Source organism: Biomphalaria glabrata, chromosome 4 (genome assembly GCF_947242115.1).
Source record: "Biomphalaria glabrata chromosome 4, xgBioGlab47.1, whole genome shotgun sequence".
NCBI lineage: Eukaryota > Metazoa > Mollusca > Gastropoda > Planorbidae > Biomphalaria > Biomphalaria glabrata.
In genome coordinates, this window is record NC_074714.1 from 51,800,752 (window position 1) to 51,820,510 (window position 19,759).

At 36.4% G+C, this 19,759-nt stretch overlaps 1 protein-coding gene across 4 annotated transcripts in view; it reads right to left on the minus strand.

The window, feature by feature from the left end:
* The window catches only part of LOC106068456 (adhesion G protein-coupled receptor E2-like), a 123,954-nt gene that overhangs the window by 31,616 nt on the left and 72,579 nt on the right, over positions 1-19,759 (minus strand). For 2 of the 4 annotated variants that reach the window (XM_056028168.1, XM_056028170.1), the window contains exons 2-5: positions 13,819-13,915; positions 9,875-9,967; positions 9,105-9,256; positions 7,723-7,764 (exon numbers count right to left, since the gene is read on the minus strand). In XM_056028168.1, the coding sequence (XP_055884143.1) occupies positions 7,723-7,764; positions 9,105-9,256; positions 9,875-9,967; positions 13,819-13,894 (363 nt within the window). In that variant the 5' untranslated portion in view covers positions 13,895-13,915. The remainder of the gene's footprint in view (positions 1-7,722; positions 7,765-9,104; positions 9,257-9,874; positions 9,968-13,818; positions 13,916-19,759) is intronic. The other 2 variants (XM_056028169.1, XM_056028171.1) reach the window with 2 other exon arrangements.

Here is a 19,759-nt window from a genome sequence, read left to right on the forward strand (position 1 = left end):
ACCCATAGATACTGTAAAGGTCATGAAGGATATCATGCGACCAGCATAGGGACAAACCGCCACTATTTTCCCCAACTAATTTCAGTTACCCATTAAAGCTTGACGTCAAGCCGAAATCCCATTGTTTTTAGCTGAATGTATAACCGCTACCCCTAAGTTGAGAAGGTAAGCACCTAAGAACTTAGCTATCACGCCCCATTTGGCAAATGAAGTATTATCTAATTATAGATTTTAGTGTTTTGTTAAAGCAGTCTACTTTTTGTAGTGATATACCAAGTATAGCATAGTATCCAATGGCGTCACTGGGGGTGGGTGTCACCCGGTGCGGACGGCACCTCCCGCACCCCCCTAGTGACGCCACTGATATTATCTACCATTTACGTGTAAGCTGGATTGATGGTAACATTTTTTTTCCAACACCGCTAAACATTCTGTAACTTTGTATACGCGTCACACCAAAGAAATGTAAAAAGGATTTATAAATTTTTACACACTTCCCTCTACAAGCTTCGGCTTTGTAAACAAGAGGAGTAATAAATAAAAGGGAAATAATTCCTTTCTGAAAGAAGTAAATTCTTAAGCTTTCCGCTTGAAAGCGTATTAATAAATAATTTCACAAATCTGTCTGTCTAGTCCAGTGGTCTTCAACCTTTTTTGGCCTACTGCCCCCTCTTCGTATTTTTTCTTTAAAAAAATCCGCCAGCGCCCCCCCCCCCCCCTATAACAAAAACACTTATAAAGAAGCGTGAGAAGGCAAATTTGAACAAAATATAATTTATTTATTAATTTTTAAGCTGTCAATAACACTTATCCCACATGGGAGACTGCCGCATGTCAAAGGCGATCTTCTTTGGCGAGCTTAGAGGAGGACGGAGTTATAGAGGTGCCCCCCCCCCGCTCCGCAAGCGCATAAAGATCCACTCAACGCCATTTCGCCCTCACTGGCATAGAGGAAAGTACCTGGCACCATTCTCTGGCAGCAGATGGCCTCTGAGAGAGACAGTTGAAGAGCTCACACAAAAGCTGCGGAACAAACATTTGAGACTCAAAGAAAAGCCATTATTGAACAGAGGCGCAAAAGACGGAAAGAAAACTTTAATAGACCGCCAGCATACAGCGAGTTTGTCTGCACAAAATTCGGGAAAATATGCAGGTCCCAAGTGGGTGTGCGTAGTTATATGAAACACTGCACTCAGCCTTAATCTTTGGAACTGAAGGGCAAAAACAGCCAATATTAAAATTATACAAAAATTATGTCAAATAATTTGCAGTGATTACACCCAAAAATTAATCTCATTGTAAAGACTTTCTTTCAAATCCTAAGAATAGTCCCCTTTTAAATTTTTGAATATTAGGGCCTACTGTTTTCAGGTTTAATTGTAAATTAGTTTTATTTTTTAATATAAACATTATTATTGCTGAATTCACTACAAAAAGAAATTAAGCTAATGAGAACCTTGTGCCTCCTGCAGTCTGACAATATTAGATTCAAGCTTTAAATTAGCCAAAGCAAGGCGAAGGTCTCCCCTAGCCGCTACACCCAGTCTATTTCTTTGCTTATTCATTAAGTTTGTTACGCACTAAATCTAGGTTAACCATGTATGTTGATGGAAAGCTAAAACATAATTCCATTTTCGACCACTGTTTTGGAATATTACTGAAACATTTAAATGCAGCCACATCTCTATTGTGCCTCCAGGGGCGTAGATAGAAATTTTCCATCGTTTGGGTGCCAGGGGGGGGGGGGGCTTGACCTCTTTGGGGGCTCCTGCAGTTTGCGTAATATTTAATTAAATTAATTTAATGTTAACATTCTTTTTTACTGAAGACATCATTTTGTAAATCTATTTTTTTCTTCAACTCAATTTGAACATCAGTAACAGATGTTTAATAATTGTCATTTTTTTTTAATTTTTTTTTTATTTTAGAAGCGAACCGTAATCTCTTCATAGAGCATAGCTATGTGACTTGCATAGATATCGGTGTCCTTAGGCAGTAATTCATTTGTCAACAAACAAGTTATGTGAGATTGTAAAACTCTTTAAACTAGATTTAGTTTCTCGATAAAAAATGATTTAATCAATGAAAGTACATTTCTTTCCTAGCAGTTGGAGGTTCGTTTCATTCACTTGTGTTAGATGCCTACCGTGTAAAACAATTTTTTTTTAGCTTGCTTTAAGTCATCGCCAACCTTTAAATCTTCCTGTTTCTCAAAAAAAAATTGTATTTAAAAGCTTAACAAAACGAGCAATAACAAACCCCTTTCGAAATCCAGCGAACTTCAGATTATGACTAAAATCTTTTTCATTATTTGTTTCATAAAACTGTTAAAATTTGAGATTAATTTCGGCATGGGTTTGTATTTAATTTACAATTTTATAATTAGATTCAAATAGAAATGAAATTGTGGGCCAAACTCATAACAGACGAGGTGAATAGTGAATAGATCTGTTCTTTATTCTATATTACTTATAAAGTCATTGTAGCGTCCAACCACTGATGGTTTCCTATATGTCGTCATAAGCTACATAACTAGACAATTTTGAAATAAATATTTATTTAAATATATATAATAATTTGTTTCTGTTCTTAAATTAGAAGCAAGCTAACTATAAATTGTTTCTGTTCTTAAATTAGAAGCAAGCTAACTATAAATTGTTTCTGTTCTTAAATTAGAAGCAAGCTAACTATAAATTGTTTCTGTTCTTAAATTAGAAGCAAGCTAACTATAAGTTGTTTCTGTTCTTAAATTAGAAGCAAGCTAACTATAAATTGTTTCTGTTCTTAAATTAGAAGCAAGCTAACTATAAATTGTTTCTGTTTTTAAATTAAAAGCAAGCTAACTATAATTTGTTTCTGTTCTTAAATTAGAAGCAAGCTAACTATAAATTGTTTCTGTTCTTAAATTAGAAGCAAGCTAACTATAAATTGTTTCTGTTTTTAAATTAAAAGCAAGCTAACTATAATTTGTTTCTGTTCTTAAATTAGAAGCAAGCTAACTATAAATTGTTTCTGTTCTTAAATTAGAAGCACGCTAACTATAATTTTGAAGAATTTTTAAACTTGTTTTGTTTCAGTGCACATTTAGTTTTTTCTTTTCCCCTTTAAACCCAGCGCCCCCTCACCGCCCCCTTTTGTGCCCAGCGCCCCCCTACCGCCCCTTTGGCTCCCAGCGTCCCCCGTTGTAGACCACTGGTCTAGTTATAAGTCTCAAACTGCATGGTAAGTTTAATACCTTGAATTTATGATTGAATTTGGATTATGCGTATTATTGACATAGGTCTATATAGTGTGTGCAATCATTAATGATTTTACTTGAAAGATTAAATTTTTTTTTTTTCGTTAAGTGGAATTTTATATTTTCACCTAAAGTAAATATATTCAGCAGACATAGAATTTTGGATCATTAGATTTAACTTTTGAAATATATGCAAATAATCTATTCCCATTGTAAAACCTACATATAAGCTATTTAAGTAAGAATGTAACAGGATAAAAATACAACCAATGAAACACTACAATCTAGCATGTATATATATGTAGATATAACGATTCACCGGTTGCAGTACACCAACATATTGACATGACCTTAAACCGTAAAATACAACACAGAACATGCTTTGAAATAATCCCGTGTTATACGTATTAGAGGTAATCTGCGCCACATGCAATGACAACACAGGAAACAAGGCTAATATATACAAATTAAAAATGAAGTAATATAGCTTATGTTAGGGGGAAGAGCCACGAAATCACTGCCGTATAGCTCAATATTGCTATTCTGAAATCCATTTTACTATTCAAAACAAAATTTATTGATTACCCTTAATTGTTTAATTTCTTTTATTGATCCGTAAATTGGAAGTGTACAAAAATTGTCCCAGACAGACAGAGAGACAGACGGAGATTTGCTAATAAAGGTATAACAAACAAAATCACAGAAAACGGATCATGATTTTTTTGGTCGTGTTTTGTTAAAGATCATAATTTAGAAATTATAATTTATGAGTTGTTGTTTTTTCCCCCCTCTCTCTTTCTTTTCTTAATGAGTTCCTTGTTGAAGACCCATTCAAATTTTAAAGTTCAAAATAATGAAGTGATCAAAAATGTATATATATTAAGTATTTCAAGGATATAGACTTGGTGCTGCAAATTAGCTTATGTACAAATTATTTTCATTTTATTACAAATAAAATCTATATACTGTTAAAACAAATCAAATAATTTTGTAACATTAAATAATCTATTATAAACGAAGAATTGTATTTAATAATAATTACAAATGCTAATGACATACAGTTAGGACAAAATTTTGAATTGAAGACAAGGTCAAAGTGAGACTTTAGATCAACAGGCACGACGAGAAGATGCATTGTCGTAAAACTATTACAAGCTCTTGTCATGATATTGTCAAGATATTGAAAGATACGTCAAGATATTATCAGGATATTGTCAATATATTGAAAGATACATCAAGATTTCGTCATGATATTGACAAGATATTGAAAGATACATCAAGATCTTGTCATAATATTGTTAAGATATTGAAAGATACATCAAGATTTCATCAGGATATTGTCAAGATATTGAAAGATACATCAAGATTTCGTCATGATATTGTCAAGATATTCAAAGATACATCAAGATCTTGTCATGATATTGTCAAGATATTTAAAGATACATCAAGATCTTGTCATGATATTGTCAAGATATTCAAAGATACATCAAGATCTTGTCATGATACTGTCAAGATATTCAAAGATACATCAAGATCTTGTCATGATACTGTCAAGATATTCAAAGATACGTCAAGATCTTGTCATGATACTGTCAAGATATTGAAAGATACATCCAGATCTTGTCATGATACTGTCAAGATATTCAAAGATGCATCAAGATCTTGTCATGATACTGTCAAGATATTCAAAGATACATCAAGATCTTGTCATGATACTGTCAAGATATTGAAAGATAACATTTCTGAGGATCGTTTCTTCCGGCAGATAGATCTCTATTCATGTCACGTGGTAGGCATGAAGTCTACAGAACTTCCTTATTTCTGAAATAGTCATGAGAATGTCATCATAAGATCATGCTTTCATGCGGTATTGTTACGGCACCAGTCATGCTTGCCAGTCGTTTGTTTGCCTTGTAAACATAGAGAACAAACATGCTCAAACAAACATGCTCAAACAAACATGCTCAAACAAACATGCTCAAACAAACATGCTCAAACAAACATGCTCAAACAAACATGCTCAAACAAACATGCTCAAACAAACATGCTTATTGAAACATAAACAACAAAGAAGCCATATTGATGACCTGGAACAAGTTAATAAGGAAAAAAAACATCTGTTAATAGAGTATCCACACACACACCAATCAGGGCAACGGAAGATCATCTATATTCTATATAGATATAGATTCTATAATTCTTATCGTGGCCCAAATATGCGGTACACCACGATAAAAAAGTAATGGAAAGATAACTCTTTTATTTCTGCAAGTCGGACTAGAGTTACACCATGTAACCTTCGCAGTGACAGGGAGAGCGAGGCTCGTGTATTCGAAACGTCTTGTCAGAACGAAGAGAACAGAGAGAGAGAGAGAAAGAGAGAGAGAGACAGAGGGAGACAGAGAGACAGAGAGAGAGAGACAGACAGAGAGAGACAGAGAGACAGACAGAGAGAAAGACAGAGAGAAAGACAGAGACAGAGAGAGACAGAGAGAGACAGACACAGAGAAAGACAGAGAGACAGAGAGAGAGACAGATAGAGAGAGAGAGACAGAGAGAGAGACAGACAGAGAGACAGACAGAGAGAGAGAGACAGACAGAGAGAGAGAGACAGACAGAGAGAGAGACAGAGAGAGAGACAGAGAGAGAGACAGAGAGAGTGAGAGAGAGAGACAGAAAGAGAGAGTGAGAGAGACAGAGAGAGAGACAGAGAGACAGAGACAGAGAGACGGAGACAGAGAGAGACAGAGACAGAGAGAGAGACACACACAGAGAGAGACAGAGAGAGAGAGAGAGCTGGTCCACGTTTGACAACGAGGCTGTCCTTGTAGTAGGACAAGGCGACCCTAGGACTCACTGCCCGATTTCTTTCAGGTGCTCTAAGGAAGTAATTCTCAGCATATATGTTACTCAAGGTGTTATTGATACTGTGAGCAGGCACCAGATTGGGCCGACGTCAAAAGAGCCGCTTGAAGTTACAGTAAACTCCATAATTATCTTGTCTTTTGAAGTATCGTCTGTAATTTCTAAGATAAGATATGCTAAAAAAAATTTTTTTCCCTAAAAAAGGAGCCCATTAACCCTCGCGAACGGCCCTTGCAGTAACATTTATATTCAAAATTTATAAAAGATTTTGTTTAGACTTTACAGATTTGTAGGCCTACTGACCTGTATGTGCAGAATTTGTAATTCTGTGATGCTTCTTTTGAACTTAAATCACAAAGAGATGAATTCCTAACAGGTCTTGTAAGTTTAAATAAAATCACGTCAATGTGCAGGGAATCGGACGAAAATAAACGAATTGAAAATAATGAAGGTTCAGCTTGTATGAATTGAGATTACATTTAGTATACGCCTGTCTACATGTAGAAATACAATAGAATACGCAAAAACCCACCCATGCATCAGATCGATTTTCGATGCATTATCAATCTTTTACATAATGTACAGATATGAATACATGTCCATCTAATTACTCGCCACATTGTAAGAAATTTAGATTGGGACCTAATCAGTCCGCCCCAGGGCGTATGTTACATTCATGTCCATAAAGGTATAAATTATAAAAACATTAAAAAAAAAACACAACAACACTATTCAGGTAGCATAAAATCTGTCTTCCATTTTGCCTAGACTGTGTGTGTGTGTGTGTGAATGCATTAGACATTCTTAAATTACTTTCCAAATGTTGAAACCATGTGGCACAGAACATTGATACAAACTGATCTCGCGCCTTTCATTTTTTTTTTTTTTTAATGGACCTCATTCACCAATCGTAAACAAAAAAAACATTTAGCCACGTGATTCTCTATATCTTCTATACAAATTATGTCATCCATCGCGGCTGTCACGTGATACGTATTTTTCATTGTTTTATCAATATTATGAACGTGGCAAATGTGTTAATTTACGATTGGTGAATGAGGTCCATTCTTACAGACAATAAGCAAGTCAGGTGTCCAAGTATTCAATTACGCTGTAATGCTTCGCACTAGCATTTAATAATTGAACACAAAAATATTCAAAGGTCTGGTTAGTATTTAGATGCCGGAGTCTCAGTCAGATATAGCTTTCATTACTGTTTCTATTTTTTTTAGAAAAACAATTCTCTTTAAATTTTAAGAGTTATTCTTTTTCTTTTCTTATTGAATAAATATTAACAAATTAATGAACGAATATTGACAATAGAGGATCTTTTTTTTTTTGTAGTGAGAAAGCAAAAAGCTGTTCTGTTTTTCTCATGGTTACAAACTTGCTATAATATATTCCAATTAAAATAGATATTCTTATACCAAGACTCCTACACTTTTTTCTCTTTTATTTCTTACAGCTCGTAATTAACTTAATGACACAATCTGAGAATGACTCACTGAACCAACACAAAACCAACACAAATTTATATTAGTCTCAAATGTCCAGCCAAAGTGTTTGTGGATAAATATAAATATATATATAATAGACATATGTCAACATAATTTGTTTACCAGATCTTTTAACGACATATTATCAGTTCCAGTGAAGGTGGCCTAAAAACAGAATATTATCAACAAACATTTTTTTTTTGCTTAAAGCACATAAATCAATCTACTTCAGCAATTTAAAAAATAAAATAAAATTATAATTGCGACATTAAAAGAGTTGAAGTCGTAAAATCTTAGATAAGCGTGTAATCTAGGCATACATCTATGATTTCAACACACAATTGTTAAACTGGAAAGCCATCATCTATAGCATTCAACTAATCAGAAATAAAAGATTAACATTAACAAAAAAAAAAAATAGAACTAATGTATGTGACTTTTATGTCGTTAATTTATTAGTAACAGTACTACATACTAATCAGAGGGCATGAGGAACAAGGTTTTGAATATCTAGAATGCGTAACATTCTTATACTAAAAGGGAGGGCAAATTCCACCCACTGAGCAGGCTGTAAGCTTTCATCAAGCCCTGGCTATAATAAAAAAAAAACAGAAATGGAAAAGTGGTTTGAGTGCTGGGACAAGTCCCAAAAAGCCCGTGGAGTCTGGGAGCGCATGAGGCGCCCTGACCGCACTTCCCCGTGGTGGAGGCTGTCCAGGCCTGAGCAAGCTATTACAGCACAGTGCAGGACATGCCACTGTCCTGTTGGCTCATATTTCTCGCGGCTATGGCCAAATTTTGATTCACGGTGCTCCCCGCTGCGGGGAAGAAGAGGAAACCGTGCCTCATATTCTGTTTGACTGCCCCAGACTTGCTGATCTCCGTCTCGACAGGTCTGGGAAACCAAAAATTCTCGACCTGTATGGCGACATTTATGCACTACGCAAGACAGCAGGGTTTCTGTCCAGGGCTTTTGCAAGAGAGGATTTGAGCCTCTCATGCCCTCACTCTAATGGAGTTTGATGATGATGATGATGATGCTAAAAGGGCTGTAGGTCTCAAAGAAGCAAATAAGTCAGAATCCAATCATATCCCACACCTTCTAGGAATGAAGAAGAATTTTCTGTTAACAGATTTAAAGTCCTCATTCACAGTTTCTTGAAATAACTTCCGACTAGCTACTCCTATTCAAGACAAAATATTTCTTATAAATTGTAGCACTTAGAAACATTTTTGTGCGTGCGTGCACGTGTAGTGCTGCTATAAAAAAAAATTCACATTTATAAAATGCTCTCTATCTCTCTCTCTCTCGGGTCGACTTTAAAATCTTGGGATGAATAAACAAGGACATTTGGGCCTCAGAACACACACTATGAGATAACTCTTTTAGTTAAGAAGTTCAAAACAAATACTTGATTAAAAACCATAGTTTCATGCCTCCCCAGATTGTAAGTCGGCAAAGCGTGAGAAGGAGAATGCACCATCAAAGAGAGATCAATACTTACAGAGCTGTTGTAGATGGCGAAGACAAAGAAGGTGAGCACAGTCCCGGACTGCAGGTTGATGGTTTCATTGGTGTACAGAACTCCATCCGGTCCTAACCGGAAATACCGGGCGTCACTTTTCCTGTCCAGAGCCAACGTTGTAGTGGACAGAGCTGTGAGGACCACAAAGGTTCATTACTTTTTAAAAATAAACTGACCAATTAGTTTTAGTGTCTCCCATCTAAAGTAACTGTCTACGACACACATTTTTTTTGTCAGTTTTGATATATTTGGAGTACAACTTAGTCTTAAATAAGACTCAGCCGAACTGTTAGTATAAAACTTAAAAAAAAAAAACTGCTTTTATATAGGGTATCTTTAATGCTCTAAACCCTGTGCGATATGGACATTTGGTGGATCTCTGGGAGAAGGTTTCCCGTGCTGTAATTTAATCCCTTAGCTCATGTCAGGATTCAAGCTGGAGCCCTCTTGATAGATAACCAAGCAGTCTATGTCACTTAGCCTCTCATCCTACTTAAAACAGCCTTTAAGAGCGGTAGACATTTATGTAGGCAACTCTGTAAAATCTCAACTATTCAACGGACATTTTCAGACTTGGGCGAGCTGGATTTGTCTGTGTGTGTGTGTGTGTGTGTGTGTGTGTGCGTGTGTTTGTATGGAATCTCTGGAGGCAAATACATATGGACGTATATATAATACTTTATGTACACTGAACATGTATATCGTATAGAGTGTATTGTAGTAATGTTATCACTAGACTTCCTACTTACTTGTTGAATTACTAGTGAACTCGACCTTCAAGACTGGCACATCTCTTGGAGCGTTCTTGTAGATGCGGGCAGGGTATGGGGTCACAAGAAGTTCTGAGGAGGTAAATGACACAACGTAAATACAAGACGTACGTACGAGGCGTAGGCGTAACTAGGAATAGGACTTAGACTTAGGTGCTCTCGCTCAGTTCGGTGCATAAGGCGGCAAGTTCTCTCAACAGAACTTGGTCATAGTGACTTTCAGGGACTTAAACCAGATAGTGCCCACGGATTTTAGATATTATTAGAAGGTGAGAAGCCATGTTATAGGATTTTTTTTTCATCAGTATTCAGCAACAAAAAAAAAAAAACAACAAAAAACTTTCTACTGTAGATGGTTCGTAAAGCTAATTTGACAGTGAGTTTATACTTAGTAAAGTATGAATAAAATGCAAAGACGAATTTATTTTCTAATACAAAATCTTAATTATCACTTATTATCATAATAACAACGCAGAATGGGCCCCGGGCAATCCGTTTCGCATAGGGTCCCTCAATCTGAAGGACCGGCCCTGGTTAGGAGTTAATCTAATTATTTAAACTACTTCCGTACTTAAACTCTGCAAAATTATTGGTTTTAGATATTAAATACGGTAACTCTGCAAAATTATCGGTTTTAGATATTGCATATTGGAACTCTGTTAAATTATTGGTTTTAGATATTACATACATGAAGTCTGATAAATTATTGGTTTTAGATATTACATACTTAAACTCTGCTAAATTATTGGTTTTAAATATTAGATATTAAAACCCTGCTAACTTATTGGTTTTCTTGGCTGATTCAGGCAACCCCCTCCCCTAACAGTGCAACAAGAAAAAAAATGCGTCCTATGGAGCAGGTCTGTAGCAGTACCAGCCTCTAATTGACAACTTTTGTTCCTAATCAATAACACCGACACTTTATTGCTAATCCCAAGCCAAGTCAGCGATTTTTTTATTCTTCGATAATTAGATTTGGCTTGTGCTATAACGTTGAGGCCATTATATATACTCAATTTAAAAAAAAAAACGAGCTCTCATTCGAACAATTAACGTGGTAATATATATTCACATTGACAACAACAATTACAAATAAAATATTTAAAAATACGGTTTAAAAATATATAATGGGAATAACTCCACATATTCGTCTCTCAATGATATAAAAATCTCTTGATATCAAACAAAATATCTACTTATAACTATTTAATTTATTAATTGCTATTTTTTTTTATTGTTTCATATTTTGTTAATACAATAAATAATTGTGCTAAGTTTCAACTTTATCCGAGAATGGGAAGTGGGAGAAAAAACGTGTTCAATTAATGTGTACCAGATAGACAGACAGACAGACAGAAAGAGTTGATATAAGCTTTGTTGAATACCGGTAATACATTGTTATTTATAAGTTTGGGAATCTACACTGAACTGAAGCTGAAACTCAAGTCTTGTTTGCAGCTGAATGATTCAAAACAATCGGGGGCCGTTATTAAGATAACAAAAAAAGTTGTGCGAAGTATATGAGATGCGCAGAGCATTTTGAAATCGCCAGCGGTTCCTATTGGGAAAAATTAATTTTAATTTTAAAGTTTTTTAAAGAATTTTAATGTTATGATTAATGAGATGACGTTGCTAGCTTGCAGTTGAATAATAACATGAATGTAACATAAACTTTGAACAACTGGCATCTTTAAAGTGTAAATAAATTTCAAACAAGTCTTTGGTAATTTTGGATACCATTTAGTATTTTTGGATCACGAAAAAAAGTAATAAAAAGATTCATACATTTTTTTTTAATACCAAAAGAGTAATAATAATTTTTAAAATTCACTGTAACTATTTTTTTTTGCGAGTCTTCTTAAAAGTTGTCTGCCCAGGGAAAGTTATCTGTTCTATAATTAACTGTTGAACTGTCAGTGTCTTACTGACTCTTTCAGAATGTGACAAAATTCTTCGCGTCCCTCTTTTTAAACACCAGACATCCACAGCTCTGGTCGCTAATTTGTAAACATGACAAAAATGTCTAAATTTCAATGTGTGTGAGTGTCTATCTCACTGACCAAACTATCTTAGCTTTGTGTTGTCCTAAGTTATGCAGAGAGATACAAACCTTTTTTAAAAATAAAAAAAAAAAAGGGACACCGCAGTCAGAATTTGAAGAAAACGAAATACAACGGCACTATATTAAATGAATACCCAGAGTTTAAAAGGTGTATTAGTGCAATTTGGGGGTAAATGTATAATGTAAAAAAAATATATTTTTGCTACTTCACGTAAAAAAGTACAAATACAAAAATCCCATGTCTCTTAGCCTCTATTTCCTAGACGCATCTCTCCTTTCTCCCTCTATCTCTCTCTTTGTTTTGCCAGTCTGTCTATCTTTTCTTCAGTTTGACCCGTCACTAAAGCTACGTGAGTGCGTGAGTACCACTTTCTCTATCAATATTCCAATACACAGACTCTCATCGTACGATGCTATTACTCTACATAACTTTGATATGAAGGGAAATCGAATTGCTCAGAATTCAGATTATGGATAAATCAATGCGAACCAGATGGTATCGATTACAAATATCTGTAGTTAAAGACTGGCAGCAGGATGGATACGATCGTTGAATGCGTTACGTCACAAGGTGCCAAATAGGAAACAGCACACACACACGCACGCACGCGCGCGCGCACACACACACACTCACACAGACACTTTTAAATGAATGCAACATATAATTATGGAAACCATTCCACTGTTAGCGGTTCTCAGGCCGTAGGCTTACGCCTCCATTAAATTCTTTTCATTCGAACACACGATTCCTCTATTCAGATTGCAAATTCTTTTCTTATCTTGTCTTACAAAATACAGACGTTACTTCAAAAAAGAAGATGACTACGCCCTACCCGTCATGCATCTAGTCATGCATGTTAACCAATGACCTAAATTCTGCCAAGTCACTGGTTTTCCTGGCTAGCTCAGGCTACCCATTCCATGCTCTAATAGCACTAGGGAAGATAGAGTATTTGTAAAGATGTGTCCTAGCATATGGAACGAGGAATGTACCTTAATGGGGAAAAAAAACACAAAATCTGCCTGGACACGGATTTCCCTAGAAACTTTACAATATATATATATTTGGGGAAATAAACAATAAGCTAATTGTTCTCATAGGGAAAACTCTAGTTTGACCATTATAATTTTTTGATGTATAATAATCTAATAATTAAATATGGTCTGGAGGTCTAGACAATCTTTATCTTCAGGACACATCCGTCAGCGGATATTCCCGCATGTGTTCATTAAAAGGGGAAATAAATCACTAGACGTCCGGTAGCATTTTGCGCATAGTCTTCCAACTGGATCTCTAGGCGTGTCTTTAGAATTTTATAGAGAAAAAAAATTACACATTCGCTTAACCAGGATTTTTTAGGGAGGGGGGAATTGGGGCTCGTAAAAAATTGTTTCTAATTTTGTTTTTAATCTTTCATTCATTATTTAATAAGAACAAAATAATCGTTATATTAAAGGTTGGTCAGAAGTATAAAATAGGGATGGTTTCCAGTAGGAAAATGCGTCCGTATTTCGAAACACCTTTCCTCATTCATCAGATAAAAATTGGAACTGGCGAAATCTGCCCTTGTGGAGTGTCACCAGAGAATTCTGAATGTCCTTAAAAATTGCATTTATTTATCAAGAGTCCTGAACAAGACACTGGCCCCAAAGCATCCCTATAGAACAGTGATGCCCAACCTAATTCGACCTGCGGGCCATTTTAATTTCCGATACTTCTTATGGTGAGGCTGAGATTGGTTGCGGCGCCTATCTAGGATATATTATGCACCCTGAAAGAGGTGGCCGCTTTTGGCGCCCTTGTCTAACCCCGCTGTAATTACGATTGCTTGAGAGTAATGCTAAACTAATTAAGACTAACCGGAGCATGTCTCTGGTACAGAGCTGATTAGAATGACCAGAGTGGACAATGTCTTGAGCAAGATATCAACTTCCATGACCGCTACATCAGGAATCTTCTGAAATAAAGATAAAAAATATACATGTTATGAAAGAGAAACCGGTGACGTTAAGTGAATGTAAATAAACAGGATCGAATTTGACTGAGAAATGGAAACAAAGAAAAATAAAAATAAAAAAAAAAGTTCCCCCATTCAGACCTTGTGGTCTATAGGGCAGATGATGTAAAGGTCATCTGTTTCTATGGCCTACGGTTAACAATGGTGTCATGTGGCCAGCACAAAGACCAACCGCCTTTACTTTTCCCTAACTAATGTCAGGTACCCATTAGAGCTGGGTGGACTCAGAGGCGCCCGAAGATCCCGAAATAAAAATCCCAGTCTTTACCAGGATTCGAATCCCGGTCCCCGGTTCGGAAGCCAAGCGCTTTACCGCTCATTCACCGCGCCTCGACTTATTCTTTATTTATTTAAATTTCAAGGCCAACACGTATTTATTCTAAAAAAGAAAAAGGTTTATCCTCAGCAACAACGCCCCCCTCTCCTCCCCAGACTTGTAACACCTTCCTCAACCCTCCTCCCCAGACTTCTAACACCTTCCTTCCCTAAAAAAAAAAAACCGAAATGGAATGATCAAAACCCTTTTACATTAAAGTCCATTTGTGACAGCCAATAAAAATAATTCCATTACATTTACTATCAGCAAAACATTTTGGAAACTGAAATCTTTAATTTTTTTTTTTAAGTGAACGCAAGGACGTTTAAATTCAAACCATGTGTCAGAGCCACTGTATCGCATTATGGCGTGTTTCTTCTAACGAACTACAACTCTGTCGTGTTTTAATACGGAGTTAACGCCCCCTGAACAGGTTTAACTCTAAAAAATGTTTCAAGCGATAGCAAGAAGTTCGGCCAGCCAGGACACGTAAACTAGTTACAAGAAATCTTTAGAACCAACGACAAAGAGAGGTAATCAATAGAATTGTTGTATATTAACCTTAATATTTCAGAACATCAAGAAACATAACTAGGAAGTGTTTCAAGTTTAAAGGCTTACAACGCAAACACCACGCACTGTGACCTACATATTTTGCCACAACCAACTCAGACATAACCATTTTACTCTGGTAATCGATTTGAATTCTCTTTTCGCCGTCTACGTCTGTCCTCAGGTGCGGATTTACTTTTGGCCTCAAATGTTTATCCTGCGGCCTTTGTGATTTCCAGATGTCTTGTTCTGAAGTCGTCTGCAGTCAGGTTTTCTCTTCTGTATCAGTTAAAACAAGCTGGCGCCTAAGCTGGTCTTTAAAGCATTTCCTTGGACCACCTTAACCATCTCCAATTGCCATATTGCTAAGGACCGAAAAATCATGACTGCATTTAGAGACATACGAAATAACAGTTTCACGGCGATGCTTTCACAGCGCGATTTTGTCGTGCAGTATAATCGCTAAAGCCAAAGCCATTAGTTTCGTTTCGTTGAATTTTCTTTTGTTAAATGAAGGGTTACTTTTCTTGAGTCCATGAAATAATTAAATTATATTTTTAATGCAACGCGTTTGTATATGTCATAATTGTAGCTGTAGTGCTTTCATCTTCTGATAAAATTAGCGCTTCGTAAGACAGCAAAAAAAACAAAAAAAAAAACTGCAATTTTTGACTACTACTACTTTGGCTTTATCTGCACGGAGTGTAACAAAATATGTAGGTCACTAATGGGTCTGCCTAGCTTTATGAATTTTTCATTAATCGGACTTGAATTCAAGCTTTATACCAAAAGGTGGTTTGTAGCTCACAAAACACAAACATAGTTTGTAGTTAAACATCTTTCAGGGTAGACAATTAGATCTGGAGCTTGCAAATGATGATGGCATGTTTGAAAGTATAACAACCCGCCCCTACAGCACTTCATAGTTTTCCTTTGCAGATATCTACATACATATTGAAGTGTATTTAAAAAAAGAACGAAGTCTCTGCGAAGCAAGACCTTCCCTTGTTTGTTCTGAGAGAGGACCGAATGAAGCAGAGCCATGGGGATTTTCATTTGGCCGGCCGCTCGTGACGAGTGACGTCAAGATGCATTGTTGCGCAATGTTTAACTCATTTGGGCGTCATCGTTTAATAGAGCGATGTGGGGTTGGGGGTGGGGGGCGGCGGCGCCCTTGACGAGACGAGTGGTATTAACGTATACCTTTTTGCCTTACATCTGCCCATATGTCAGCAGGGCGTCAGGAGGTGTTTCCAAACAGCGCCGTGAAGCGAGTGCCGGAAATGGGGTTAAAAAGTGCAGGCAATTTTATTTTTAGTGGCTGTACAGAAAATGTATTTTTAGCGCTGACAACACAAATGCACATGTCTTAATGAGCATCTCATTCGCGTATGGGCGGCGCATTTCAAAGACATCTGAGTGAACCCGCGAAAACCGAAAAAATATTTCACGCATTTTAACTCTTTCTCTCCGTAATTATTTTCCTCGTTCCGATAGAATTATTGATTTTGCTCATTTGTATTTCACTATCCTGTTATGATTAAACTTCAATAACTTTTTTGTTTGTTATCAGAAAATGTTATGTTTGGTATCGAATTATGCTTTTTCACAAAACAAAAATTAAAGTTTATAATCCAAAAAACAATTTAGTTTAATAAAGGTCCAATCAACGATGGCATTGTCAATTAGGAGAGAAAGAGTTAAGCTGTCACTACTTACTTATAAAGCCCTGGAAAAAAAAACGACTTCGCCCGAGAACAATCGTCGTAGAAAGCCTGAACACTGACCTGCAACGTCACAATCTGTGGGCTGTGGAGACTCTTAGCTAGTTGCCTTGTCACAGGACTGGAAATTCGTTATTGGTCTCCACTGCCCACAGGTTGTGACGTTGCAGGTCAGTGTTGACGCCTACTATAAAGATTGGTCTCACTTCCCCAGGGTTTAGGTAGGTGAATCTTTTTTTTTTTTTCCTAACGCACGAAAGTCACCAGCTAAGGAAGCCTGGAGCGAGACGGTCTGTGGTCACTAAAACGAATTAAATAGACAAGAATTCTGTTCTGTTTTGTTGTGTTGTCTTTATTTGAGAAGGGAGTCCTTGTGATCACAACAAATTTCCATAAGGATCAATAAAGCAGTCTTAGTCTCAATCTGAATGATTCGTGGGTAAAGACCTCGTGACATTCAAAGTGTGACCACAAAGTTAAATGAACACAAAAAATGCACGCTTAATACAAAGGTTAAAAAAAAGTTAACTTTCTCTTGCGATCTGTAGAGCAGATGTTGTAAAGGTCATTTGTTTCTAAGATAACGAGGGTGTCATGTGACCTGCACAATTTCCAACCACCTTTACTTTCCCAAACAGGTGTTAATTACCCATTAGAGTTGGGTAAACTCAAGGGCGTCCTAAAAATCCCAAAATTCAAAATCCAAGATTCGAACTCGGGACCCCTTTAAATACAAAGAAAGTATCCCATATACCATAAGCTAAAGTGCTCCTTCACATAAGCTGCAAGTTTCTCCCATTTAACTAAAGCAGGAGTCAGTCTAAGACTTCTAGAGACACTATAGGCAGGAGTCAGTCTAGGCCTCCTTGAGACACTATAGACAGTAGTCAGTCAAAAACTCCTTGAGACACTATAGACAGGAGTCAGTCAAAGTCTCCTTGAGGCACTATAGACAGGAGTCAGTCAAAGTCTCTTTGAGACACTATAGACAGGAGTCAGTCAAAGTCTTCTTGAGACACTATAGACAGGAGTCAGTGATTATGCTGCATAATATCCGGATATGACTCGCAGCCTGCGGGCCTTAGTTTGGGCATTACTAATCTAGTGGATTGGATTTAGATCTATGTCAAACACGGCTAATGTTCCATTATTTTATAATTATTATTTTATTTTTTTTTGCAACGAAAATGAAAATAGTGTGAAAATGGGTTTACTAGTTTAGCCGACTTATTCATATCAAATATAAAATACTGTGAAAACGGGTTTACCGGATTTGTTAAAGTTTCTTTCTTTAATAGAGATATATATTTTTTTTTTTAAGTTTTAGAATTTCCGGTTGTGGGTGGGACATTAAACATACCCTCCGCCTTGATCTAAGGAACATTTATACCAAGTTTTATCTAGATTGATCAAACTGTTTAGATTTCAATGTTGGACATATATACATACAAAAGCCATATCCTTACATTTTACTTTATATATTAGATTATTATAGCTTCTCACTAATTTTATATATATAAATGTATATGCTGCTAAAAGAGGCATGTTGACAGCTTAATTGCGTTAAGGATAGCAATATAACAATAGAACTTGAATAACAATTCTTCAAGTATTCTACCAAACTCTATGGGACTCATTAATGCCAAGGTATTCTTATAAATAAACCCATTGAAGGCCTTTAATGTCAAGGTATTTAAAGAAAAGGACATTCAACATTTGAACAAGTTCATTCAACAAGAGTACAGGCCCCTCGCTAGAAGAAAAAAAAGCCATGTCAAATATTTCGATATTATACTAAGCAAACATTTTCTCTTTGTTTGGCTCTTCATTGGATGGTTTCAGTTGCTTTGTTCCAACGATCTTTATTCTTTTGTGAACAGACTCCAAAACAAAGAAAGCAACACGAGAAGGAAAAAAAATAAAGATTATAAAAGGTTGTAAGTGTTATGAATATTTGAAAAGATAGTTTGGAAAAAAAAAGGCAAGGAGTTAAAAAAGAAACACTTCAAAACATATGTGGGCGGGTTGTTTCTTGAAGTTCTCTTGGTAGAACTTCGATTAAACTGAAATATTGAAGGTGGCTAGACTTAGAGCTTGGTCTGTCGTCACGATAGTACTGAGTTCGATCCTTGACCGTCTTCGTCCCCCGCCGTCCTGAGGAACGTTTGCACAAGGAATGGCCGAAACTTATTCAACAAAAACAGAAAAGAGTTGTGACGACCATTCTATCTTATCTTATCTTATCATATCATTGCAGATGTTCCTTCAAAAGAGAATATAATTATGCCCTTCCCGTATTCATGTAGTCGTGCATGTCACTTAGATGCTTAAAACTCTGCTTAGTCAATGATTTTTCTTGGCTGATTCAAGCAACCGATTCCATGCTTTATTTTCTTATCTATACTTAGATCCAGTGGCGTCACAGGGGTCGGTGTCACCCGGTGAGGTTAGCTCGGGGGGTGTCAATTTTCAATTCTATTTTGAAATGACGTTGTTTTTCACATTTTATCAAATTTTCTTCTTCTTCGTTCTCATTGTTATGTTGGAGTGTTCATATGACTAGACCAATACATGAGATGAACTGCACAGTGATTTCCAAATCAGGGAGCTCTCCATATAGTTTTCTTTCTATCGGGGTGTTTTGAGACCAGTGTCTTGTACGGGCCTCTTGGTAAAGAGAGCATTTCTGGAGGACATGGTCACCGTTCTCTGGTGACACTCCACACGGGCAGATTTCACCGGTTCCAATTGTGAGCTTCCGGTACATATGTTGCCCCACTCCGCTGCGTCCGGTCCCGAGTCGAAAGACCAGACGCTGATCCTGTCGGTATAGCCCATAATAGGCATCATCTTTTTTTGTGATTCGGATGAGAGCTTGTTGTGTATTTATGTTCTTGTTGTGTGTTGTGAACTGATCTGTTCTTATGTGTCAAAATGTCTTGGTGTCCAGGTCAGCTTGTGTGTGTGTGTACACAGTGTTATCGTAGACTGTTTTGTCATTCTTGTTCAATAAACCAAGGATTATAACAATTATTTTCTTCCCCTTCATCGAATATCACTATCTTTTCCCATGTGACAGGTTCAATTTATTTCATTGGCCTGTATATAAAGAGATGGTAACTGCCTTTTTCCACATTTATAATGCAATTTTTGTGTCTATACAAAATTATAGATTTGGTTTTAAGAAAGGTT